Consider the following 22,894-nt stretch of genomic DNA (forward strand, 5'->3'; position numbering starts at 1 on the left):
TATATATATTATATATATATATTATATATATATATATATATATATTATATATATATATTATATATATATATATATATATATATATATATATATATATATATATATATATATATATATATATCACCGCTTTGATATCCTTGATATTTTGTGAATCGGTGTTGATAATAAGAAAATAAATACAATCAGTAAGCTACATAGACACTAATGAGCTTATTTATATAAAAAATTGAATTTTTTTCTTTTAAACTCTTCAAAAGTTCAAAAGAAGTGTAATTTTACACCGAGGTGTAATCTTATTTTATTCCCCACCTTTCAGTTAACCAGTTACCAGTGTACAACTTGTATGTGTTTTGCCCGAGAAATGTTTCATGTTTTCACCGCCTTTTAAATCTTGTGTAAGACAGATAAATTGTTTCAAGCGCAGGTTAGACATATAAAGGAGTTTAGGGGGTGGTAAGGAGCTGCCTTCTATGGGTCACAAGGCCTTATGCAGTTTCCTCAGTTTTTAGGGTCACCAGGTGCCTGCATAGGGTCACCATACATATCTGTAATTGGTTGAATAATTGCTATTGCGTACATTACAGCTGTAACGAGTACATAATTGTGCAATAGTGTATGTTGTGGTAATGTTGCTGATTGCAGGATAACATAAAGACATCATGCCTCGAAGATATGATGTGTGTGTTGCTAGCATGGGAGAGGTGCATTGGATATCTGTGTAGCAGTGTTTGTGATTTGATTGTGGTTCTGAGAATCAACACTACACTCCATCATCGTCGTCACCATCGCAGCCTTTACGCCTCGATGGTGATAATAAGTCACAATATCTACCCGGCTGCAACCCCCTTCTTTACAATATAGTAAACGCATCCCCACCACCACCAGTTTCTTAACCACCAGCACCACAACTCATCATCATCATCACCACTACAACCCATCATCATCATCACTACTACAACCCATCATCATCACCACTATTACCACCACAACCATTCACAGCCCCAACTCACCCACTACATTCATCCCACCTATCATAACTTAAGTGTAAGTACCCAAAGACTCCCACAGGTTCTATAGTAACTACTCGGGCATAAGTGCTTAATAAGTCCAGCCACGGGACCTGATCCTCCGGTATGGCGTGGGACGGCCACCATAACACAGGACGGTACTGTGTTTATCATGCTCGAGCCCCACCCGGTACTTAGCAGTTCCAGTACTGGTTGGTCGAGTTATTTAGTACTGGTTATTTATCCCCTTTTTATTCTCTGCCTCGCCCCCTTATCACCCTTGCCAATCACCCCCAACTACCCCCAACCCCCTCATGATTCGTGGCGGCCGTCGACCTACAGAGGCTGGTGAAACTGATAACAGTTATCTAACCCAAGGCGTGTACCAAGGCCTTATGACCGAAGAAGGACCACCAAAAAGTTGCAAGTCTGATGTCAACTTCCCACAGGAGAGTCACTCAACTTTACCCATTGCTTAAGATTTATTTCTTGGAACGTTCGTTTACATAAATGTAGTCACGTCCGGGTTCAGCCGGAGGTTTGGACTTTGGCCACTAGCCTCTGTAGCGCTTGTGTGGTCATTCACCACTGATGAATAAGGCGAAATGGGTAAAGTCGTTTGATTTGAAGTTTAGGTAGTTTTTGTTATGGATAAATGATTGCCATAGACTTGTTATGTATGCCTTTTAAGCGTCTTTATGCCTCCTGAGGAGCGTGTGTGTAAGACATGTTTTGGCATAGTCTGTGACGGAGCGTTCATGTGATGTGTGACGGAGCGTTCATGTGATGTGTGATGGAGCGTTCATGTGATGTGTGACGGGGCGTTCGTGTGATGTATGACGGAGCGTCCATGTGATGTGTGACGGAGCGTTCATGTGATGTGTGACGGAGCGTTCATGTGATGTGTGACGGGGCGTTCGTGTGATGTGTGACGGAGCGTCCATGTGATGTGTGACGGGGCGTTCGTGTGATGTGTGACGGAGCGTTCATGTGATGTGTGACGGAGCATTCATGTGATGTGTGACGGAGCGTTCATGTGATGTGTGACGGAGCGTTCATGTGATGTGTAACGGACCGTTCATGTGATGTGTGACGGGGCGTTCGTGTGATGTGTGACGGAGCGTTCATGTGATGTGTGACGGAGCGTTCATGTCATGTGTGACGGAGCGTTCATGTCATGTGTGACGGAGCGTTCATGTCATGTGTGACGGAGCGTTCATGTCATGTGTGACGGAGCGTTCATGTCATGTGTGACGGAGCGTTCATGTCATGTGTGACGGAGCGTTCATGTCATGTGTGACGGAGCGTTCATGTCATGTGTGACGGAGCGTTCATGTCATGTGTGACGGAGCGTTCATGTCATGTGTGACGGAGCGTTCATGTCATGTGTGACGGAGCGTTCATGTCATGTGTGACGGAGCGTTCATGTCATGTGTGACGGAGCGTTCATGTCATGTGTGACGGAGCGTACATGTGATGTGTGACGGAGCGTACATGTGATGTGGACATCACTTGAGGTGCAGCAATGCTCTCAGAGCCCCGAGACGTCCGTTGGGATGCTCCATTTTGCTAGACTCGACAATAATGCCCAGGTACCAATAGTAATCAACTCAAAAAGAGTTGATAGTGATAGAATTCAAGAGAGAATTTCTCAAGTAATTTGCAGGTCTTCCATTTTCCTACTCCCGTGATGAGAGGTAAGGTATATGTATTATACCTTATCTCTTATTTTCGTTATTATTTGTGGTGTGAAACCGAGTTGAATATATCGTCTTCCAAGGAGTTGAATAGAGTATTTAATTGTAATAATACTTGTGTCAGTATATCATCTGTATATCCCATTTACATTCCTTCCATAAATTCGATATTAATGATGGCGTTCAAAAAATATGATAAATTGTGTTGGAGTTTGAGCTCTTACCTATAAACACTTGCAAAAGATACCTGATCCACCAGACTGTGATCCACGCGCGTCCAACAGCCTTGTTGGCCTGGTCAGAGACCGGGCCGCGGGGACATTGGCCCTACCCCACTCTGAGTCACCGCAAGGTAACCTCTTTAAGGGGTTCCAATTGTGCTATATTCATTCTATGCGGAACTGATCAGTCGGAGTAGACCATAGACTTCCGCCCAATGCCGCTCGTCTCATAACATCGGCCAAAAAGAGCGTTAATCACGTCGCCAAATTTCATACGAGGAAAAAACACTTTCCACACGACTCACAACTGATTACGTTCCAAGTTTTTATCTCACTCACTCCGCTCACTTGCTAAATTCGCATCACACCTCTAAATGCTTTACCCACGCAGAGCAAATACAAATAATTAACAACATAGGCCTAGGTTCAGCTAAACTTCAGGTTAACTGTTCACAAACTTTTAGTATGTTATAACCTATTGAAGAAAATATCGTGTATACGCAGAGTATGCTAAACACGATGATTGAGGGTTTGGGGCCGGCATCAGCTTGGGCGAGCATAGCCTGAGGACGGTGCTGATCTGTGAACAGCACCGTCCTCCTGAGGGTTCTCAACGTCAAGAAAGCGGTCAAATTAAAGTGTCCTCTCCTAACCTACCAGAGGACCCAAAACTGAAAACGGGACAGGACGTTACTTTCGCCAGCCGCTTCCATTTTCTAGCGCGACAATTTTAGGCTTTATGTAACGCATACGATCGAAATGCGATTTTTTTTTAAGAGGACAGGTTGAGTGTGAAAAAAGTTTTCAATTAATTTCAGGAGTCTCCCCTTGACAGGGACACATTCAAGTGCCTGTTGAACCGCGGTTCATTGTACCTTGCCACAAGTTCGCCTGATGGCAACAAAAACAGGAAATATAGCTGTATCATTAGCTATGTATCCTTTACCCACTTTCCCTAGTTTACCTATTTTGTGACAGGTGGTTTACGGTGATCCAATCAAGCATATTGCATGTGTATTATACGAGACTAACTATCCTGTAATTACCAGGATCTTCTGGTTTTGAAATGGCAACAATTACTGCGTGGTTCTATTTAAGTAGGATTTACTAAATAAGTGGAGTAGGCGAGTCTCCAAGACTTCAATAGTGGATTATGTCACAGGTGACTCCATCTTCACCACGCACAGTGCTTTGGCCTATTTTTTTTTTATATGGCTCTGCCCATACCTCGTGAGATGTGAATTGCTGCCTGTACGCCTCGTTTCTAGATTGTGTTCTTGCTATCCTCATTTTCCTGTCGTACCGCAGGAGATGTTCTATACTTACTTCTGGAGGGAGGGAAGAGGTGGATGCTGCATCACTCCACTTGTGTATCAGTTCCTCAGCCTTACCCTTGGGGTCTTTGTGAGCCGCGGGCCGGGTGCTACTTTGAGGTTACCGTGAGGTGATTTCGGGCCTCAGCGACCCCGCGCCCCGGTCGTCGACCAGGTCTCCTCGTGTCTGGACTGGTCAACCAGGCTGTTAGACGCGGCTGCTCGCAGCCTGACGTATGAGTCAAAGCCTGGTTGATCAGGTATCAACCTGATAAATGCTGCTCTCCTTTGCTACCTGTTAATTTTGCCCTCACTTGTCTTGCAGATGTTTCTCTTCCAGTGGAGCTAGTTAAGTCAAGCCAATGTCTTCCCCGCTCTTTCATCTTCTCTTCCCTGGCTACTTGACGCACAGTTTTAAATAACTTGATTTATTGAGTAATTTTATGTAATGAGGTTCATTCCATTTCGCTTTCTTTTTCTCTTGAGGGTTGCAGTCTCGAGCCATCAGACGCGAGGCTCTGAAACACCACATAATTTAATTACTGATGTTCTCAACATTTTTTTATATATTTTATGAGATTTGGTATTCAGTGAACGAGTCACTCATTTTGTTTATAAAGTCAAGTCTCATATTAGCTTCCAAGACCAGATTATTCTTGCATTCTCACTTCTCTTTCGTATACGGTTGTCAAGGACGACCAGCAGCAGTACATGGACCGTGTACAGTGTGTGTACCGCCGTCCCTCAGTGTACAGTGTGTGTACCGGCGTCCCTCAGTGTACAGTGTGTGTGTACCGCCGTCCCTCAGTGTACAGTGTGTGTGTACCGCCGTCCCTCAGTGTACAGTGTGTGTGTACCGCCGTCCCTCAGTGTACAGTGTGTGTGTACCGCCGTCCCTCAGTGTACAGTGTGTGTGTACCGCCGTCCCTCAGTGTACAGTGTGTGTGTACCGCCGTCCCTCAGTGTACAGTGTGTGTACCGCCGTCCCTCAGTGTACAGTGTGTGTGTACCGCCGTCCCTCAGTGTACAGTGTGTGTGTACCGCCGTCCCTCAGTGTACAGTGTGTGTACCGGCGTCCCTCAGTGTACAGTGTGTGTGTACCGCCGTCCCTCAGTGTACAGTGTGTGTGTACCGCCGTCCCTCAGTGTACAGTGTGTGTGTACCGCCGTCCCTCAGTGTACAGTGTGTGTGTACCGCCGTCCCTCAGTGTACAGTGTGTGTGTACCGCCGTCCCTCAGTGTACAGTGTGTGTGTACCGCCGTCCCTCAGTGTACAGTGTGTGTACCGCCGTCCCTCAGTGTACAGTGTGTGTGTACCGCCGTCCCTCAGTGTACAGTGTGTGTGTACCGGCGTCCCTCAGTGTACAGTGTGTGTGTACCGCCGTTCCTCAGTGTACAGTGTGTGTGTACCGGCGTCCCTCAGTGTACAGTGTGTGTGTACCGGCGTCCCTCAGTGTACAGTGTGTGTACCGCCGTCCCTCAGTGTACAGTGTGTGTGTACCGGCGTCCCTCAGTGTACAGTGTGTGTGTACCGCCGTCCCACAGTGTACAGTGTGTGTGTACCGGCGTCCCTCAGTGTACAGTGTGTGTGTACCGCCGTCCCTCAGTGTACAGTGTGTGTGTACCGGCGTCCCTCAGTGTACAGTGTGTGTGTACCGCCGTCCCTCAGTGTACAGTGTGTGTGTGTACCGCCGTCCCTCAGTGTACAGTGTGTGTGTACCGCCGTCCCTCAGTGTACAGTGTGTGTGTGTACCGCCGTCCCTCAGTGTACAGTGTGTGTGTACCGCCGTCCCTCAGTGTACAGTGTGTGTACCGCCGTCCCTCAGTGTACAGTGTGTGTGTACCGGCGTCCCTCAGTGTACAGTGTGTGTGTACCGCCGTCCCTCAGTGTACAGTGTGTGTGTGTACCGCCGTCCCTCAGTGTACAGTGTGTGTACCGCCGTCCCTCAGTGTACAGTGTGTGTGTGTACCGCCGTCCCTCAGTGTACAGTGTATGTGTACCGCCGTCCCTCAGTGTACAGTGTGTGTGTACCGCCGTCCCTCAGTGTACAGTGTGTGTGTACCGCCGTCCCTCAGTGTACAGTGTGTGTGTGTACCGCCGTCCCTCAGTGTACAGTGTGTGTGTACCGCCGTCCCTCAGTGTACAGTGTGTGTACCGGCGTCCCTAAGTGTACAGTGTGTGTACCGGCGTCCCTAAGTGTACAGTGTGTGTACCGGCGTCCCTAAGTGTACAGTGTGTGTGTACCGGTGTCCCTCAGTGTACAGTGTGTGTGTGTACCAGCGTCCCTCAGTGTACATTCAACACGGAGTGCATCTCCCGCCTCGGGGGGCGCGCTGGTTGACCATCATTTAACCTCGACACATGACCATTCAGGTCATGTGTCAAGATCAAGTTTATTCTGCGACACATGCAGACTGATTATATGTAATGAGTTGTTGTTCAAGTCAAGGGTTACCCCGTAGTGATTCATGCTCATCCCCCCCCTCCCCTCCTTCCCCATCACCCCCCCCTCCCCTCCTTCCCCATCACCCCCCCCCTCCCCTCCTTCCCCATCCCCCCCCCCCTCCCCTCCTTCCCCATCACCCCCACGCGCGGAGATCATTATCATCTGCCTCAGTAGATATATTGTTATGCAATGAGGGACAGTCTACCTTCGCCCTGGGAAGGGGAACGCTTGCGAGAGCAGCTGGACCTCGGGGTCGAAGTCATCAGAGCGTCTCCTGCAGCACGATGACCTCGGGGTCGACTGTCTCGGGCGTATGGTATGATCTCCGTCTTCAGCGAAATACACTGCAGCTCCATTGTAATATAGCGGGGGTTTTGTCCCCCCTGTTATACATCCAACTCTGTAGGTATGCTGTACGATTTGGCCTCCCCAAACCCCCCTCCAACAGCTCTTTCCCCCCCCCCTCCCCCCCTTCCCCCCCCTCCCCCGAGCTCCCCGCCTCCCCCAGCTGCCTGAACGTTCTCAGGCAGCAGCTCCCGCGATGCTTGGTTCTTGCAAACGTTTTGATCCTTTCTGTGCGCCTGGTATCGCCCTCGTCTCCCGGTCAGTCCCTTCTCTACGTTATCCTCCCCCTACGTTTTCCTCCCTCTACGTTTTCCTCCCTCTACGTTTTCCTCCCTCTACGTTTTCCTCCCTCTACGTTATCCTCCCTCTACGTTATCCTCCCTCTACGTTATCCTCCCTCTACGTTATCCTCCCTCTACGTTATCCTCCCTCTACGTTATCCTCCCTCTACGTTATCCTCCCTCTGCGTTATCCGTGTGATCTCTGGTGTTGTCCTTATCTTCACTGGTGTCATTTGGGTCCTGAGGTTCAGAGATCTACATGGTGGGTTCTCAATCGATGATGCCAGGTTCGATCCCCTGAGACGGGACAGAAGCCTTTAGGAACGTTTACTTTAACCTGATGCTTCTCTATTCACCTATGCTATTAAGATATTAGAAAACAAAGAGGGGAGGGGGATGCAGTTGCTTAAAAGCTGCATTACAATGTCAAGAAAAAAAAGCTTGTAGAAAACGGAGGGACAGTCGCTGGAATCACGAGAACTTAAAATTCCTAAACCAATCATGGAAAAGGTGATGAAGTTCTTGTAGGGAGGGAAGGAAGGGAGGGTGATCTTCCCCCCCCCCCCCCCCGTCCCCGTCCCACGCTGGAATCTGGGGGGAATGATCGAGCGGATGAGCTGATTGATTGATTGATAAAGCTTATCCACTCTAAATGTGGCACGGACATGAATAGCCCGTAAATGGGCTGGCTGGCGAGAGCGCTGAAGGAGGGCGTATTGATCACGTCATACCCCCCAAGAGGAAAGGAGTTATAAAAGAACAAATCAGTCTCTGTGCTGGTGCAATGTGGTAATTGAAATTGAAAGTGAAATAAGTTTATTGAGGTAAAATACACACAAAGGGATGAGGTAGCTCAAGCTATTCTCACCCCGTTCAGTACATCGTGTTAATACATACATAGACACACATCACAAACAATAAACGTATTACCAAACATTCTGAGAGATAAACATATACATTTCCTCCTTTACACAAGTAGTATGGTTAATGTGGTGATAGCTGGTGATGCTATAATCATTAATCTTGAGGTTATCTTGAGATGATTTTGGGGCTTTAGTGTCCCCGCGGCCCGGTCCTCGACCAGGCCTCCACCCCCAGGAAGCAGCCCGTGACAGCTGACTAACACCCAGGTACCTATTTACTGCTAGGTAACAGGGGCGGGCATAGGGTGAAAGAAACTCTGCCCATTGTTTCTCGCCGGCGCCTGGGATCGAACCCAGGACCACAGGATCACAAGTCCAGCGTGCTGTCCGCTCGGCCGACCGGCTCCCTTAAGGTCGAAGGTGAGGTGGGCCAAGATGAATTCTCGCTATTGTCGGTAATTAGTAATGGTAATGTCATCTCACAGACATAATAACATGGGATAAAAATCAACATTTGCGTATTTGTGAAATTTATAGAAGGAATTTATACCATTTCTTTCGCACTCTCCTGAGTGCTTTGTCAAGGTCTGAGTGATTAGGATGAGACCTAAATCTCAACGGCTACTGATTAGACGTTGAGATGTAAGTCTCGTCTTAATCACACACTCATATCTTGACAAAGCACTCAGAAGAGTGCGAAAAATTTGGTATAAATTCCTTACATAAATTTCACAAATACACAAGTGTAGATTTTTATCCTATATTATCGGCAACAGCGAGATACAGATATATATGGAGATTCGGGATCGAAACAGCTGAGCAGCAGAGCTGTATAATCTGTGATGAGAATGACAGACACTGCCTTGACTACTACCTGATAGATTATGACAATCTAATAAACATTGGAAGTATCAGTAGCATCGTAAACCCCGCATTGTTTGAGTTATGAAAACCCTATTTGCCAATTATATTGATTCTGTTCTTAAAAGTTTCTCCACTTGGCACCCGTAATATTATGTAAGTTTAGAGGTTAGTAAATGTTAACCTTGGGATGCCTATATCAATCTCCCACCTCCTCTCACACCTCCTCTCCCATCGCTTCTCCCATTCCGTCTAGACCCCTCTCCCATCGCTTCTCCTATACACGTCTCCCATCCACCACCAACACCGCAACACCTGTCCTCTCATCCGCAAACAAACAGAAATCAAGGATCTCGTGAACATTACCAGCCAAGCAAAATATAAAGTACTTGACAACGCCTTCAGTACGAATCAGAATGCAGACGAGGAGTCACAATAACGTGGCTGAATCGACGATAACGGTTCACAATCGACTTGAGAATGTTCCAGGACGGACCGAAATGTCGTCGTCCCTTCACTTTCTAGTGTTTGGTTAGGTCAACACGAATCAGAAGACCGAGACAGGAAAGACTTAACCTTCTGCTGGGAAAATAAAATCTGAGGAATGCACTGCGCTACAGCAGATTATTCCCGGTATTGGGGACAACAAGACTGTGTATTTCGGCTTATACTGAGGTCTCCTCGAGGTCAAACTTGCACCCTTCACGAGTCCGCTATCTTGAGATTATCTTGAGGTTATCTTGAGATGATTTAGGGGCTTTTTTTGTGTGTCCCCGCGGCCCGGTCCTCGACCAGGCCTCCACCCCCAGGAAGCAGCCCGTGACAGCTGACTAACACCCAAGTACCTATTTTACTGCTAGGTAAAAGGGGCATAGGGTGAAAGAAACTCTGCCCATTGTTTCTCGCCGGCGCCTGGGATCGAACCCAGGACCACAGGATCACAAGTCCCGCGTGCTGTCCGCTCGGCCGACCGGTTCGCTACCCTGAACATTAACCCAACTCTAGGTTACCTAAGTTTTTGTTTAATTTTGCCCTAAAGGGTAAGTTTATTGGGCAGCGTCACTCATCCTGAGAGTGACACATACCGTCAGAGCAATAGGAAGAAAACCTGCCGGGTTTGTTCATCCTGTCACGTGTATCCAGACGCCGCTGGGACTTGCTGTAACTGTCTCAAGTGAACAGAGAGTAAAATAAGGGATTGAACATCTTACAACCTTTCATGTTTACGTTATCTTGCGGGGGCAAAGTCGGAAAACGTTTCAAGGTCAGTATAATAAAACAATGTCTTCCCAACTTTGATTGATTGATTGATGAAGATTAAGCAACCCAAGAGATGGCACGGGCATGAATAACCCGTATGTAGTAGATTTATTTTTGGAGTGAATGTGATCTTTGGTCCCTTCCCAACTCGGGGTTATTATACTGTGGGGTTATGAGAGTGCACACCTTCCTTACGTCTCTCAGATGCCCACAGTCTCTCAGATGCCCACAGTCTCTCAGATGCCCACAGTCTCTCAGATGCCCACAGTCTCTCAGATGCCCACAGTCTCTCAGATGCCCACAGTCTCTCAGATGCCCACAGTCTCTCAGATGCCCACAGTCTCTCAGATGCCCACAGTCTCTCAGATGCCCACAGTCTCTCAGATGCCCACAGTCTCTCAGATGACCACAGTCTCTCAGATGCCCACAGTCTCTCAGATGCCCACAGTCTCTCAGATGCCCACAGTCTCTCAGATGCCCACAGTCTCTCAGATGCCCACAGTCTCTCAGATGCCCACAGTCTCTCAGATGCCCACAGTCTCTCAGATGCCCACAGTCTCTCAGATGCCCCACAGTCTCTCAGATGCCCACAGTCTCTCAGATGCCCCACAGTCTCTCAGATGCCCCACAGTCTCTCAGATGCCCCACAGTCTCTCAGATGCCCACAGTCTCTCAAGTAGAGGTCCGGACGGTGTCCCTCACTCGTGTCCTCAGTCCTGCACCTTCGCCCCTCAGCTGATGTTTCCTTTACGAAGCTCCGTTGGTACTTGTATCCAAGACGATTCAGATGTTCTCCCGCCACCGCGACCAAAAATAGCAGCAGCAGCAGAGGCGTCTCCTCCACCACTGCGACCACCATCAGCAGAAGCAGCAGCAGAGGCGTCCCCTCCACCACTAGCAGCAGCAGAGACGTTCCCTCCACCGCGACCACCACCAGCAGCAGCAGCAGCAGCAGCAGAGGCGTCCCCTCCACCACCACGTCGACCAGCAGCAGCAGAGGCGTCCCCTCCACCACCACGTCGACCAGCAGCAGCAGCAGCAGCAGAGGCGTCCCCTCCACCACCACGTCGACCAGCAGCAGCAGCAGCAGCAGAGGCGTCTCCTCCACCACCACGTCGACCAGCAGCAGCAGAGGCGTCTCCTCCACCACCACGTCGACCAGCAGCAGCAGAGGCGTCCCCTCCACCACCACGTCGACCAGCAGCAGCAGCAGAGGCGTCCCCTCGACCACCACGTCGACCAGCAGCAGCAGCAGCAGAGGCGTCTCCTCCACCACCACGTCGACCAGCAGCAGCAGCAGCAGAGGCGTCCCCTCCACCACCACGTCGACCAGCAGCAGCAGCAGCAGCAGAGGCGTCCCCTCCACCACCAGGTCGACCAGCAGCAGCAGCAGCAGCAGCAGAGGCGTCCCCTCCACCACCACGTCGACCAGCAGCAGCAGCAGCAGCAGCAGAGGCGTCTCCTCCACCACCACGTCGACCAGCAGCAGCAGCAGCAGCAGAGGCGTCCCCTCCACCACGTCGACCAGCAGCAGCAGCAGCAGCAGAGGCGTCCCCTCCACCACCACGTCGACCAGCAGCAGCAGCAGCAGAGGCGTCTCCTCCACCACCACGTCGACCAGCAGCAGCAGCAGCAGAGGCGTCCCCTCCACCACCACGTCGACCAGCAGCAGCAGCAGCAGCAGAGGCGTCCCCTCCACCACCACGTCGACCAGCAGCAGCAGTAGCAGCAGAGGCGTCTCCTCCACCACCACGTCGACCAGCAGCAGCAGCAGCAGCAGAGGCGTCCCCTCCACCACCACGTCGACCAGCAGCAGCAGCAGAGGCGTCCCCTCCACCACCACGTCGACCAGCAGCAGCAGCAGAGGCGTCCCCTCCACCACCACGTCGACCAGCAGCAGCAGCAGCAGCAGCAGCAGAGGCGTCCCCTCCACCACCACGTCGACCAGCAGCAGCAGCAGAGGCGTCTCCACCACCACGTCGACCAGCAGCAGCAGCAGCAGCAGAGGCGTCCCCTCCACCACCACGTCGACCAGCAGCAGCAGCAGAGGCGTCTCCTCCACCACCACGTCGACCAGCAGCAGAGGCGTCCCCTCCACCACCACGTCGACCAGCAGCAGCAGCAGCAGAGGCGTCTCCTCCACCACCACGTCGACCAGCAGCAGCAGCAGCAGCAGCAGAGGCGTCCCCTCCACCACCACGTCGACCAGCAGCAGCAGCAGAGGCGTCTCCTCCACCACCACGTCGACCAGCAGCAGCAGCAGCAGAGGCGTCTCCTCCACCACCACGTCGACCAGCAGCAGCAGCAGCAGAGGCGTCTCCTCCACCACCACGTCGACCAGCAGCAGCAGCAGCAGAGGCGTCTCCTCCACCACCACGTCGACCAGCAGCAGCAGCAGCAGCAGAGGCGTCTCCTCCACCACCACGTCGACCAGCAGCAGCAGCAGCAGAGGCGTCTCCTCCACCACCACGTCGACCAGCAGCAGCAGCAGCAGAGGCGTCTCCTCCACCACCACGTCGACCAGCAGCAGCAGCAGCAGCAGCAGCAGAGGCGTCTCCTCCACCACCACGTCGACCAGCAGCAGCAGCAGCAGCAGAGGCGTCCCCTCCACCACCACGTCGAGAAGCAGCAATAACAGCAGCGGCAGTGGCGTTCACTTGCACCACCACGCCTAGCAGCAACAGCAACAACAGCATCAACAAAAGGAACCGTAGCAGCAACAGCAGCAACAACAAAAGCAACCGTAGCAGCAACAGCAGCAACAACAAAAGCAACCGCAGCAGCAACAACAGCATCAACAAAAGCAACCGTAGCAGCAACAACAGCAGCAACAAAAGCAACCGTAGCAGCAACAACAGCATCAACAAAAGCAACCGTAGCAGCAACAGCAGCATCAACAAAAGCAACCGTAGCAGCAACAACAGCAGCAACAAAAGCAACCGTAGCAGCAACAACAGCAGCAACAAAAGCAACCGTAGCAGCAACAACAGCAGCAACAAAAGCAACCGTAGCAGCAACAACAGCAGCAACAAAAGCAACCGTAGCAGCAACAACAGCAGCAACAAAAGCAACCGTAGCAGCAACAGCAGCAAGGCGTCCCCACCGCCACCGGTTCCTTGTGAGAGGCGAGGCCCTCATCTCCAAAATAAACAGAGGTAACTTTGATAGGAGGCAGCGCGCCGAGGGTCAGACGGACCTGGACTGGAAAAGCAAATATTGGGGAGGTGGGCGCATGGAAGGGGGGACTATGTTGAGGGGAGGAGGAGGAGGGGAATGTTGGGGCGGGGGGCTGTGTTGGGACTCGCTGGGGCGGGGGGCTGTGTTGGGACTCGCTGGGGCGGGGGGCTGTGTTGGGACTCGCTGGGGCGGGGGGCTGTGTTGGGACTCGCTGGGGCGGGGGCTGTGTTGGGACTCGCTGGGGCGGGGGCTGTGTTGGGACTCGCTGGGGCGGGGGCTGTGTTGGGACTCGCTGGGGCGGGGGCTGTGTTGGGACTCGCTGGGGCGGGGGCTGTGTTGGGACTCGCTGGGGCGGGGGGCTGTGTTGGGACTCGCTGGGGCGGGGGGCTGTGTTGGGACTCGCTGGGGCGGGGTTGCATGTTGTCTCATAAAATAAGTGTGGTTCCCTCACATGTTTTGTTTTCATAACTTCAACTTGAGGAGTGAGTTTAGGACGAGATATTAACATTTAAATAATTGTATGATGTTCTTCTTTTATTTTTGAACGATACAAAGACGCGCTGTGAGCATTTTCCTCGTGAATTGAAGTAGAGTTAATAAGGGGGTGTTCGGGGGTGGGGGTGTTCGGGGGTGGGGGTGTTCGGGGGTGGGGGTGTTCGGGGGTGGGGGTGTTCGGGGGTGGGGGTGTTCGGGGATGGGGGTGTTCGGGGGTGGCGTTATTGAGCATTGCTTGTTGCACGCTTTTGTTCGCATCCTATACACATGTATTATATATGTACACAAACAATCACATATTAAAAGCAAATACAACAGTACACCTGTACATGAGCGCACACACACACACACACACACACACACACACACACACACACACACACACACACACACACACACACACACACACACACACATCGTTCGAAATCACACACATCACACACACACACACACACACACACACACATCGTTCGAAATCACACACATCACACATCACACGTATCGTTCGAAACAGGAGGCCAAACACAGGATACAGAATAGGAGATGAAGTACATAATGAAACGAACAGAGAGAAAGATCTAGGAGTTGATATCACACCAAACCTGTCTCCTGAAGCCCACATAAAAAGAATAACGTCTGCGGCATATGCGAGGCTGGCTAACATCAGAACAGCGTTCAGGAACCTGTGTAAGGAATCATTCAGAATCTTGTACACCACATATGTAAGACCAATCCTGGAGTATGCGGCCCCAGCATGGAGCCCGTACCATGTCAAGCACAAGATGAAGCTGGAAAAAGTCCAAAGGTATGCCACTAGACTAGTCCCAGAACTAAGAGGCATGAGTTACGAGGAAAGGCTGCGGGAAATGCACCTTACGACACTGGAAGACAGAAGAGTAAGGGGAGACATGATCACAACCTACAAAATCCTCAGAGGAATCGACCGGGTAAACAAGGATAAACTATTCAACACTGGTGGGACGCGAACAAGGGGACACAGGTGGAAACTGAGTACCCACATGAGCCACAGAGACGTTAGAAGGAACTTTTTCAGTGTCAGAGTAGTTAACGGATGGAATGCATTAGGCAGTGATGTGGTGGAGGCTGACTCCATACACAGTTTTAAATGAAGATATGATAGAGCCCAGTAGGCTCTGGAATCTATACACCAGTTGATTGACAATTGAGAGGCGGGACCAAAGAGCCAGAGCTCAACCCCCGCAAGCACACCTAGGTGAGTAAGGAACACACACACACACACACACAGACACACACACACACACACACACACACACACACACACACACACACACACACACACACACACACAGACACACACACACACATACACACACACACACACACACACACACACACACACACACATACACCGAAAAAAAAACACATCGACAACTGGCAAAGATCGACCAGGTAACAAACTTTTTATCAATTCTTCACTTCTCGGTATCTCAGCTATTGCACTCCAGGGAAAATAGAGCATTCAAGGGCGAGTTAATTTACTGATCTTGAATACAGCGTAGAGATGAATGGCCGGACGGGAGGCGATAATGACCCTTACGTGTGGAGAGCACAAGGGCGAGAACCTCGGCGCCACCTTAGCCCCAGTCAAGGCAAGCTCCAACTCACAACGGAGCTCTGATGAGTTTCATATATTTATGTACAAGATTGCCAGTCCCTCTCTTCCTCTCAAACGTTCAAAAGATGCATGGCTTTCTCTCCCTCTCTCCCTCTCTCTCTCTCTCTCTCTCTCTCTCTCTCTCTCTCTCTCTCTCTCTCTCTCTCTCTCTCTCTCTCTCTCTCTCTCTCTCTCTCTCTCTCTCTCTCTCTCTCTCTCTCTCTCTCTCTCTCTCTCTCTCTCTCTCTCTCTCTCTCTCTCTCTCTCTCTCTCTCTCTCTAACACATTTTCAGTAAATAAATCTTTTACTCTGAAAAAAAGCAAAGCTGTGAGCTAAGGCAACATGGCGACCATTAATGAGATGAAAAGTTTGTTGACATTTGAGAACGTTTTGGCGCGCTCGTACTGGAGGGGTAGAGTGAGCGAGTGACTGGAGGGGGTAGAGTGAGCGAGTGACTGGAGGGGGTAGAGTGAGCGAGTGACTGGAGGGGTAGAGTGAGCGAGTGACTGGAGGGGGGTAGAGTGAGCGAGTGACTGGAGGGGTAGAGTGAGCGAGTGACTGGAGGGGTAGAGTGAGCGAGTGACTGGAGGGGGTAGAGTGAGCGAGTGACTGGAGGGGTAGAGTGAGCGAGTTGACTGGAGGGGTAGAGTGAGCGAGTGACTGGAGGGGGTAGAGTGAGCGAGTGACTGGAGGGGGTAGAGTGAGCGAGTGACTGGAGGGGTAGAGTGAGCGAGTGACTGGAGGGGGTAGAGTGAGCGAGTGACTGGAGGGGGTAGAGTGAGCGAGTGACTGGAGGGGGTAGAGTGAGCGAGTGACTGGAGGGGGTAGAGTGAGCGAGTGACTGGAGGGGGTAGAGTGAGCGAGTGACTGGAGGGGGTAGAGTGAGCGAGTGACTGGAGGGGGTAGAGTGAGCGAGTGACTGGAGGGGGTAGAGTGAGCGAGTGACTGGAGGGGGTAGAGTGAGCGAGTGACTGGAGGGGGTAGAGTGAGCGAGTGACTGGAGGGGTAGAGTGAACGAGTGACTGGAGGGGTAGAGTGAACGAGTGACTGGAGGGGGTAGAGTGAACGAGTGACTGGAGGGAGTAGAGTGAACGAGTGACTGAAGGGGATAGAGTGAGCGAGTGACTGGAGGGGTAGAGTGAGCGAGTGACTGGAGGGGTAGAGTGAGCGAGTGACTGGAGGGGGTAGAGTGAGCGAGTGACTGGAGGGGTAGAGTGAACGAGTGACTGGAGGGGTAGAGTGAACGAGTGACTGGAGGGAGTAGAGTGAACGAGTGACTGAAGGGGATAGAGTGAGCGAGTGACTGGAGGGGTAGAGTGAGCGAGTGACTGGAGGGGGTAGAGTGAGCGAGTGACTGGAGGGGTAGAGTGAACGAGTGACTGGAGGGAGTAGAGTGAACGAGTGACTGAAGGGGATAGAGTGAGCGAGTGACTGGAGGGGATAGAGTGAGCGAGTGACTGGAGGGGGTAGAGTGAGCGAGTGACTGGAGGGGGTAGAGTGAGCGAGTGACTGGAGAGGTAGAGTGAGCGAGTGACTGGAGGGGTAGAGTGAGCGAGTGACTGGAGGGGTAGAGTGAGCGAGTGACTGGAGGGGGTAGAGTGAGCGAGTGACTGGAGGGGTAGAGTGAGCGAGTGACTGGAGGGGTAGAGTGAGCGAGTGACTGGAGGGGTAGAGTGAGCGAGTGACTGGAGGGGTAGAGTGAGCGAGTGACTGGAGGGGGTAGAGTGAGCGAGTGACTGGAGGGGTAGAGTGAGCGAGTGACTGGAGGGGGTAGAGTGAGCGAGTGACTGGAGGGGTAGAGTGAACGAGTGACTGGAGGGGGTAGAGTGAGCGAGTGACTGGAGGGGGTAGAGTGAGCGAGTGACTGGAGGGGTAGAGTGAGCGAGTGACTGGAGGGGGTAGAGTGAGCGAGTGACTGGAGGGGTAGAGTGAGCGAGTTGACTGGAGGGGTAGAGTGAGCGAGTGACTGGAGGGGGTAGAGTGAGCGAGTGACTGGAGGGGTAGAGTGAGCGAGTGACTGGAGGGGGTAGAGTGAGCGAGTTGACTGGAGGGGTAGAGTGAGCGAGTGACTGGAGGGGTAGAGTGAGCGAGTGACTGGAGGGGGTAGAGTGAGCGAGTTGACTGGAGGGGTAGAGTGAGCGAGTGACTGGAGGGGTAGAGTGAGCGAGTGACTGGAGGGGGTAGAGTGAGCGAGTGACTGGAGGGGTAGAGTGAACGAGTGACTGGAGGGGTAGAGTGAACGAGTGACTGGAGGGGTAGAGTGAACGAGTGACTGGAGGGGTAGAGTGAGCGAGTGACTGGAGGGGTAGAGTGAGCGAGTGACTGGAGGGGTAGAGTGAGCGAGTGACTGGAGGGAGTAGAGTGAACGAGTGACTGGAGGGGTAGAGTGAGCGAGTGACTGGGGGGGTAGAGTGAGCGAGTGACTGGAGGGGTAGAGTGAGCGAGTGACTGGAGGGGTAGAGGAATTCATAATCCACTACGTCATTGTGGATTATGAATTGGTTTTAATTCCCTTAAATTTTCGTCCCTTACCATGGTTCTGGACCTTTGCAAATCCCTATTTCAAAAAGTGAAATAATAAGTAAAATGTTACTTCCAATATCACATCCGCGTAAACGTTGCCAAAATCGCCATTCGTCTCAACTTAATCACACACAGTTACCAACACAATCGGTCAAAACAGCATTTATAACCAACTCCCATTACTCCCGCTCCTTGTTGGTAATACTGCTCGTTAAGCCACATTAACCCGTAACTACCGCCTGTAGCCAATTAACCCGTTACGCCTAGAACAACCCAGCCGTCCTAGAACCACTCTCGTCTGATTGGCTGCTGGATAATTTGTCGGGGCTGAATCAGTCCGTCTCTCAGACGCCGCCAATTCAACGTTAGAATTTACGTTTCACTTTATGATAGTTCCTTTAGTTTAGAATTTGTGAAGCTTTTCTTCAAAATTATCTTCAATTTTTTTTTAATTTTATTCCGTTTTATTTTTTATTGTTATGATTCTTTATATTTTTATAATCTTAAATCTTTAAGATTTAAGTTGGTAATAGATTAACTGATTTTTGCGGTTATATCTATTAAAATAAAAGAAAAAGGATAGTGAAGCATTTATAGAGGTGTGATTCGGACATGAAAAGAGAGCGAAGCACTGTTCCAGAAGCGTTCGAACGTCATCAGTTGAGAGTCGTGAGTACAGCAATCTATCCTCATCAGTTGAGAGTCATCAGCAGTCGTCCTCATCAGTTGAGAGTCGTCAGCAGTCGTCCTCATCAGTTGAGAGTCGTCAGCAGTCGTCCTCATCAACAAAGGTCAGTGCTCAAGGGAGCCGAGAGACCCCGTGACTTTGAATCAAAAAACACTTTCCACAACTCACGATTCATGAAGTTCGAACATTTTTCGAAGTGCCTCTCGCTCTTCCTAAGTTCGAATCGCACATCTACAAATGCTTCACCCCCACGTACTACAAATACAGATAATGAAAAAATCCACAGGAGCTGTGATAAGGATTCGAACCAATGCGCTGGGTATTCCCAGATGGACGCTCTAAACGACTGCGCCAAGACATGGTAAAACAAATTGCATCCTGGGTTACTACTGCACCCTCGAGGATCCCGAGACTTCCCCTGAAGCCACACCAGGGGCTTCACACACTCCCCCGCCCCCCTCCCCTGCACTCTGACTCTGTCGTCCAGTAATTCTACCTCTGACGCCCCTCATTCAGTAAACACAGATATCACATTATCGTAGAACAAATCCACAAGGGCCGTGACGAGGATTCGAACCTACGTCCGAGATCATCCCAGACGCTGCCTTAATCGACTGAGCTAAGACATGGTCAAAAGAGTTGAAACCACAAGTTGTACCTAACTAACTTGGATCCTGCAGCCTCTCAGAGACACAAACCAGGGTTTTACACAACTCCCCCCATGCACTCGAGCTATGTCAATAGGTCGTTCTACCTCTTCGCCCTTACTTCATTACACCTTGCATCATTGTTCATTGATGCATCACGCTATTGTGATTTCTGTGTGTAATCACATTATCGTGATATAGTAATGAGAAAATCCCAGCTCCTGTGGATTTTCTCATTGATGTATCACGGTAATGGGATTTCTCCGTGTAATACAAATAATTGTCAACAAAATCTCAATACCTAACCTAACCTACTCATGATGTCCCACCTTCCCGGTACACAGTTATGCTGCCGCTTTTTCTCGAGGCGCTTATTTATGTTACTCCACCTCCCCGGTACATAAATTCTACCGTAACCTCCCCGGTACATTCACGGTACCCAACCTCCCCGGTACATTCACGGTACCCAACAGCCCCGGTAGACTTACTCATGTTACCCCCCCCCCTCCCGTCGCGGGGTGGTACAGGAGTGGTACAGGGGTGGTACAGGGGTGGTACAGGAGTGGTACAGGGGTACCACTATCTGGGCCCGCAGCATCCCTCTCCAAAAGACATTTTAAAAACTCCCCTTCACCCAAGATCGAATGAGATACAACCCTCCAATGACACATAACAAAGATTCCAGCGATCTACACCCCCGGAGGCCAGCCACCCTTCCAGCCACCCTTCCAGCCAGAAGACGGGAAGGGGGGAGAGCGAGTGAGCGAGTTCCAGGCAGGAAGGGGAAAGGGGCCGGGCGAGTCGGAGGGACTCGGTATCTGGAATGGATGTCGCATTATTAAATAAACAGCCCCCCCGCCACTCACTGGCCAAGAGGCTCCCCTGGAACGCGCCAGGCTGTCCCTCCTGGAATATTGGGAGGGGTTTGCCGCCCGATGCTGGAATCGAACGGCTCGAGAAAGGGAGAGTGGGAGACAGTTGGTGCTGTCTATATTCTCACGTCTAGCACTTTAACAGGGTTCGGGTTACCTGCAGAGAGAGAGAGAGAGAGAGAGAGAGAGAGAGAGAGAGAGAGAGAGAGAGAGAGAGAGAGATAGGAGAGACAGACAGACAGAGACACAAACAAATTAATTTGATAGACAACTTCCCGCACACACCTCGCGTTCACACTAACATATTCACTCTAACCTTGGCTGTGCTATGTTGTCCAAGTCTCCAGGCCATACGGGTGACAGGAGCGACGGGTGACAGGAGCGACGGGTGACAGGAGCGACGGGTGACAGGAGCGACGAGTGACAGGAGCCACCAGAGCCACGTTTTGCCTATCCAAACGTATAGAACCTATCCATAAGTGCCTAACTGCTCTTTTCACCATTTCCCAATCCATTGCCCCAAATCCCTTGCCCTAATCCCTTGCCTAAATCCCTCGCCCCAATCCCTCGCCCCAATCCCTCGCCCCAATCCCTCGCCCCAATCCCTCGCCCCAGTTCCTTGCCCAGATTCTAATCTTTTCGCTCCTTCTTTTCACTGTTCCATCAAACTAGGGGAATAGAGAAGGTTGAGCCAATATAACCATTGCTCCTTATTATGAGGATGAGGACGAAGGGAGGTCTGGATAGTCCCAGTTTACCTATGGATAGGCAGCATCGTCTTTTTACTTGTTGCAAGGCAAAGCAATGGATGGCTTTTAAATATATCTTGCCTTAATTCAGACTTTCTGAACTTAACTGACGTAATTTGTCTGTAAATGTGATTCGTCAGTCATTTTATGACTTGGTGCCCAGTCGCTCCTCTTTGAACAACGAAGGAGACAAATGGAGGAGGAAAACATAGTGGAATAAAGACGAGAGGAGGAGCAGGAGGAGGAGGAACGAGAGGAAAAAGGAACTTAGATACTGGCAGGAGGATGAAGAGAGTGGGATAGATGGACAGGGATGGGAAAGGAGAAGAGGGGACGCAATAGAGGGGGAAAGAGTTCTACCCTCCCCTCCTCCTCCTCCTCTCTCTCGCTGTTATTTCACTGAACTATGTAGAACTCTCGTAAAATGGTTGAGCCTTAAATTCCACCCGAGGTAAACTGCTGGCCAATTCATGGTCGGCGTCGCTTGGGGGGAACCATGAGATCTTTTTACATACTAGGCCCAGGTGTACGTGCGTGGGCGTGCGCGTGTCTGCCTGCGTGCGCGCATAGCAATTTGATCAATCCTAACCGAACATAACTATGTCAGTAATTAAGGTTCTTAATATAATATTATTTATTGGAATAAACCAAAATGGAAAGAAATATTTGAAAAAAATGAAAATCACAGTGTCTGTTAGGCAAATCTGGCCTTGCATACTAAGCCAAGTTGTGGGGTACGAAATAAATAAATAAATATATATATATATATATATATATATATATATATATATATATATATATATATATATATATATATATATATATATATATATATATATATTGTGTTTGTGTATGTAATTTTTTTTTATCGATCAGGATTCCAATTCGTTCATCCGGCTGTGCACGAAATACAGCCGGATACGCCTAGGTTTTATGCCTTCCTCAAACCCGGCGAATATTGAGCATATCCGGATAATTGTGGAGCATGCTGGGAGGAGGTGGAGGAGGATGGTGAGGTAGAGGTAGAGGGGAAGGGAGGGGGAGAAGGGGGATGGCCTGTGTGTACCTCCATTTTTGGCCAGAAAGGAACCTGAATTCAGTGAGTTATTTGCTAAACTCTAGCGGCCGGGCGGGGAGAGAGAGGGAATCCGCCCCCGTACTGAAGAATTTACAAGGTTGAACGTTCAGGGGACATAAAGATACGTAATAACGGGCTGTTGTATAGAGGGGAGGGTTGGTGTGTGTGTGTGTGTGTGTGTGGTGTGTGTGTGTGTGTGTGTGTGTGGTGTGTGTGTGTGTGTGTGTGTGTGTGTGTGTGTGTGTGTGTGTGTGTGTGTGTGTGTGTGTGTGTGTGTGTGTGTGTGTGTATTCACCTAGTTGTATTCACCTAGTTGTATTCACCTAGTTGTGCTTACGGGGGTTGAGCTCTGCTCTTTCGGCCTGCCTCTCTACTGCCAATCAACTGTTTCTACTATTACTTTTTTTTCTCCTCACACACACACACACACACACACACACACACACACACACACACACACACACACATACACAGGGAAGCAGCCCGTGAAAGCTGACTAACTCCCAGGTACCTATTTACTGCTAGGTAACAGGGTCATAGGGTGAAAGAAACTCTGCCCATCGTTTCTCACTGGCGCCCGGGATCGAACCCGGGATCACAGGATCACGTGCCAACGTGCTGTCCGCTCGGCCACCGGCTCCCTCACTCCCGGTGTGTGTGTGTGTGTGTGTGTGTGTGTGTGTGTGTGTGTGTGTGTGTGTGTGTGTGTGTGTGTGTGTGTGTGTGTGTATACA

The 22,894-nt window shown here is 50.5% G+C and overlaps 1 protein-coding gene across 1 annotated transcript in view; it reads left to right on the forward strand.

Moving 5' to 3' along the window:
* Positions 1-10,498: 10,498 nt before the first annotated feature.
* LOC123754852 (putative uncharacterized protein DDB_G0290521) overlaps positions 10,499-22,894 on the forward strand; it is a 22,885-nt gene continuing 10,489 nt past the window's right edge. Inside the window, exons 1-2 of the mRNA XM_045737190.2 lie at positions 10,499-11,057; positions 18,823-18,917. Of these exons, the coding sequence (XP_045593146.2) occupies positions 10,499-11,057; positions 18,823-18,917 (654 nt within the window). The remainder of the gene's footprint in view (positions 11,058-18,822; positions 18,918-22,894) is intronic.

The sequence above is a fragment of the Procambarus clarkii genome, chromosome 28 (genome assembly GCF_040958095.1).
Source record: "Procambarus clarkii isolate CNS0578487 chromosome 28, FALCON_Pclarkii_2.0, whole genome shotgun sequence".
Classification (NCBI taxonomy): domain Eukaryota; kingdom Metazoa; phylum Arthropoda; class Malacostraca; order Decapoda; family Cambaridae; genus Procambarus; species Procambarus clarkii.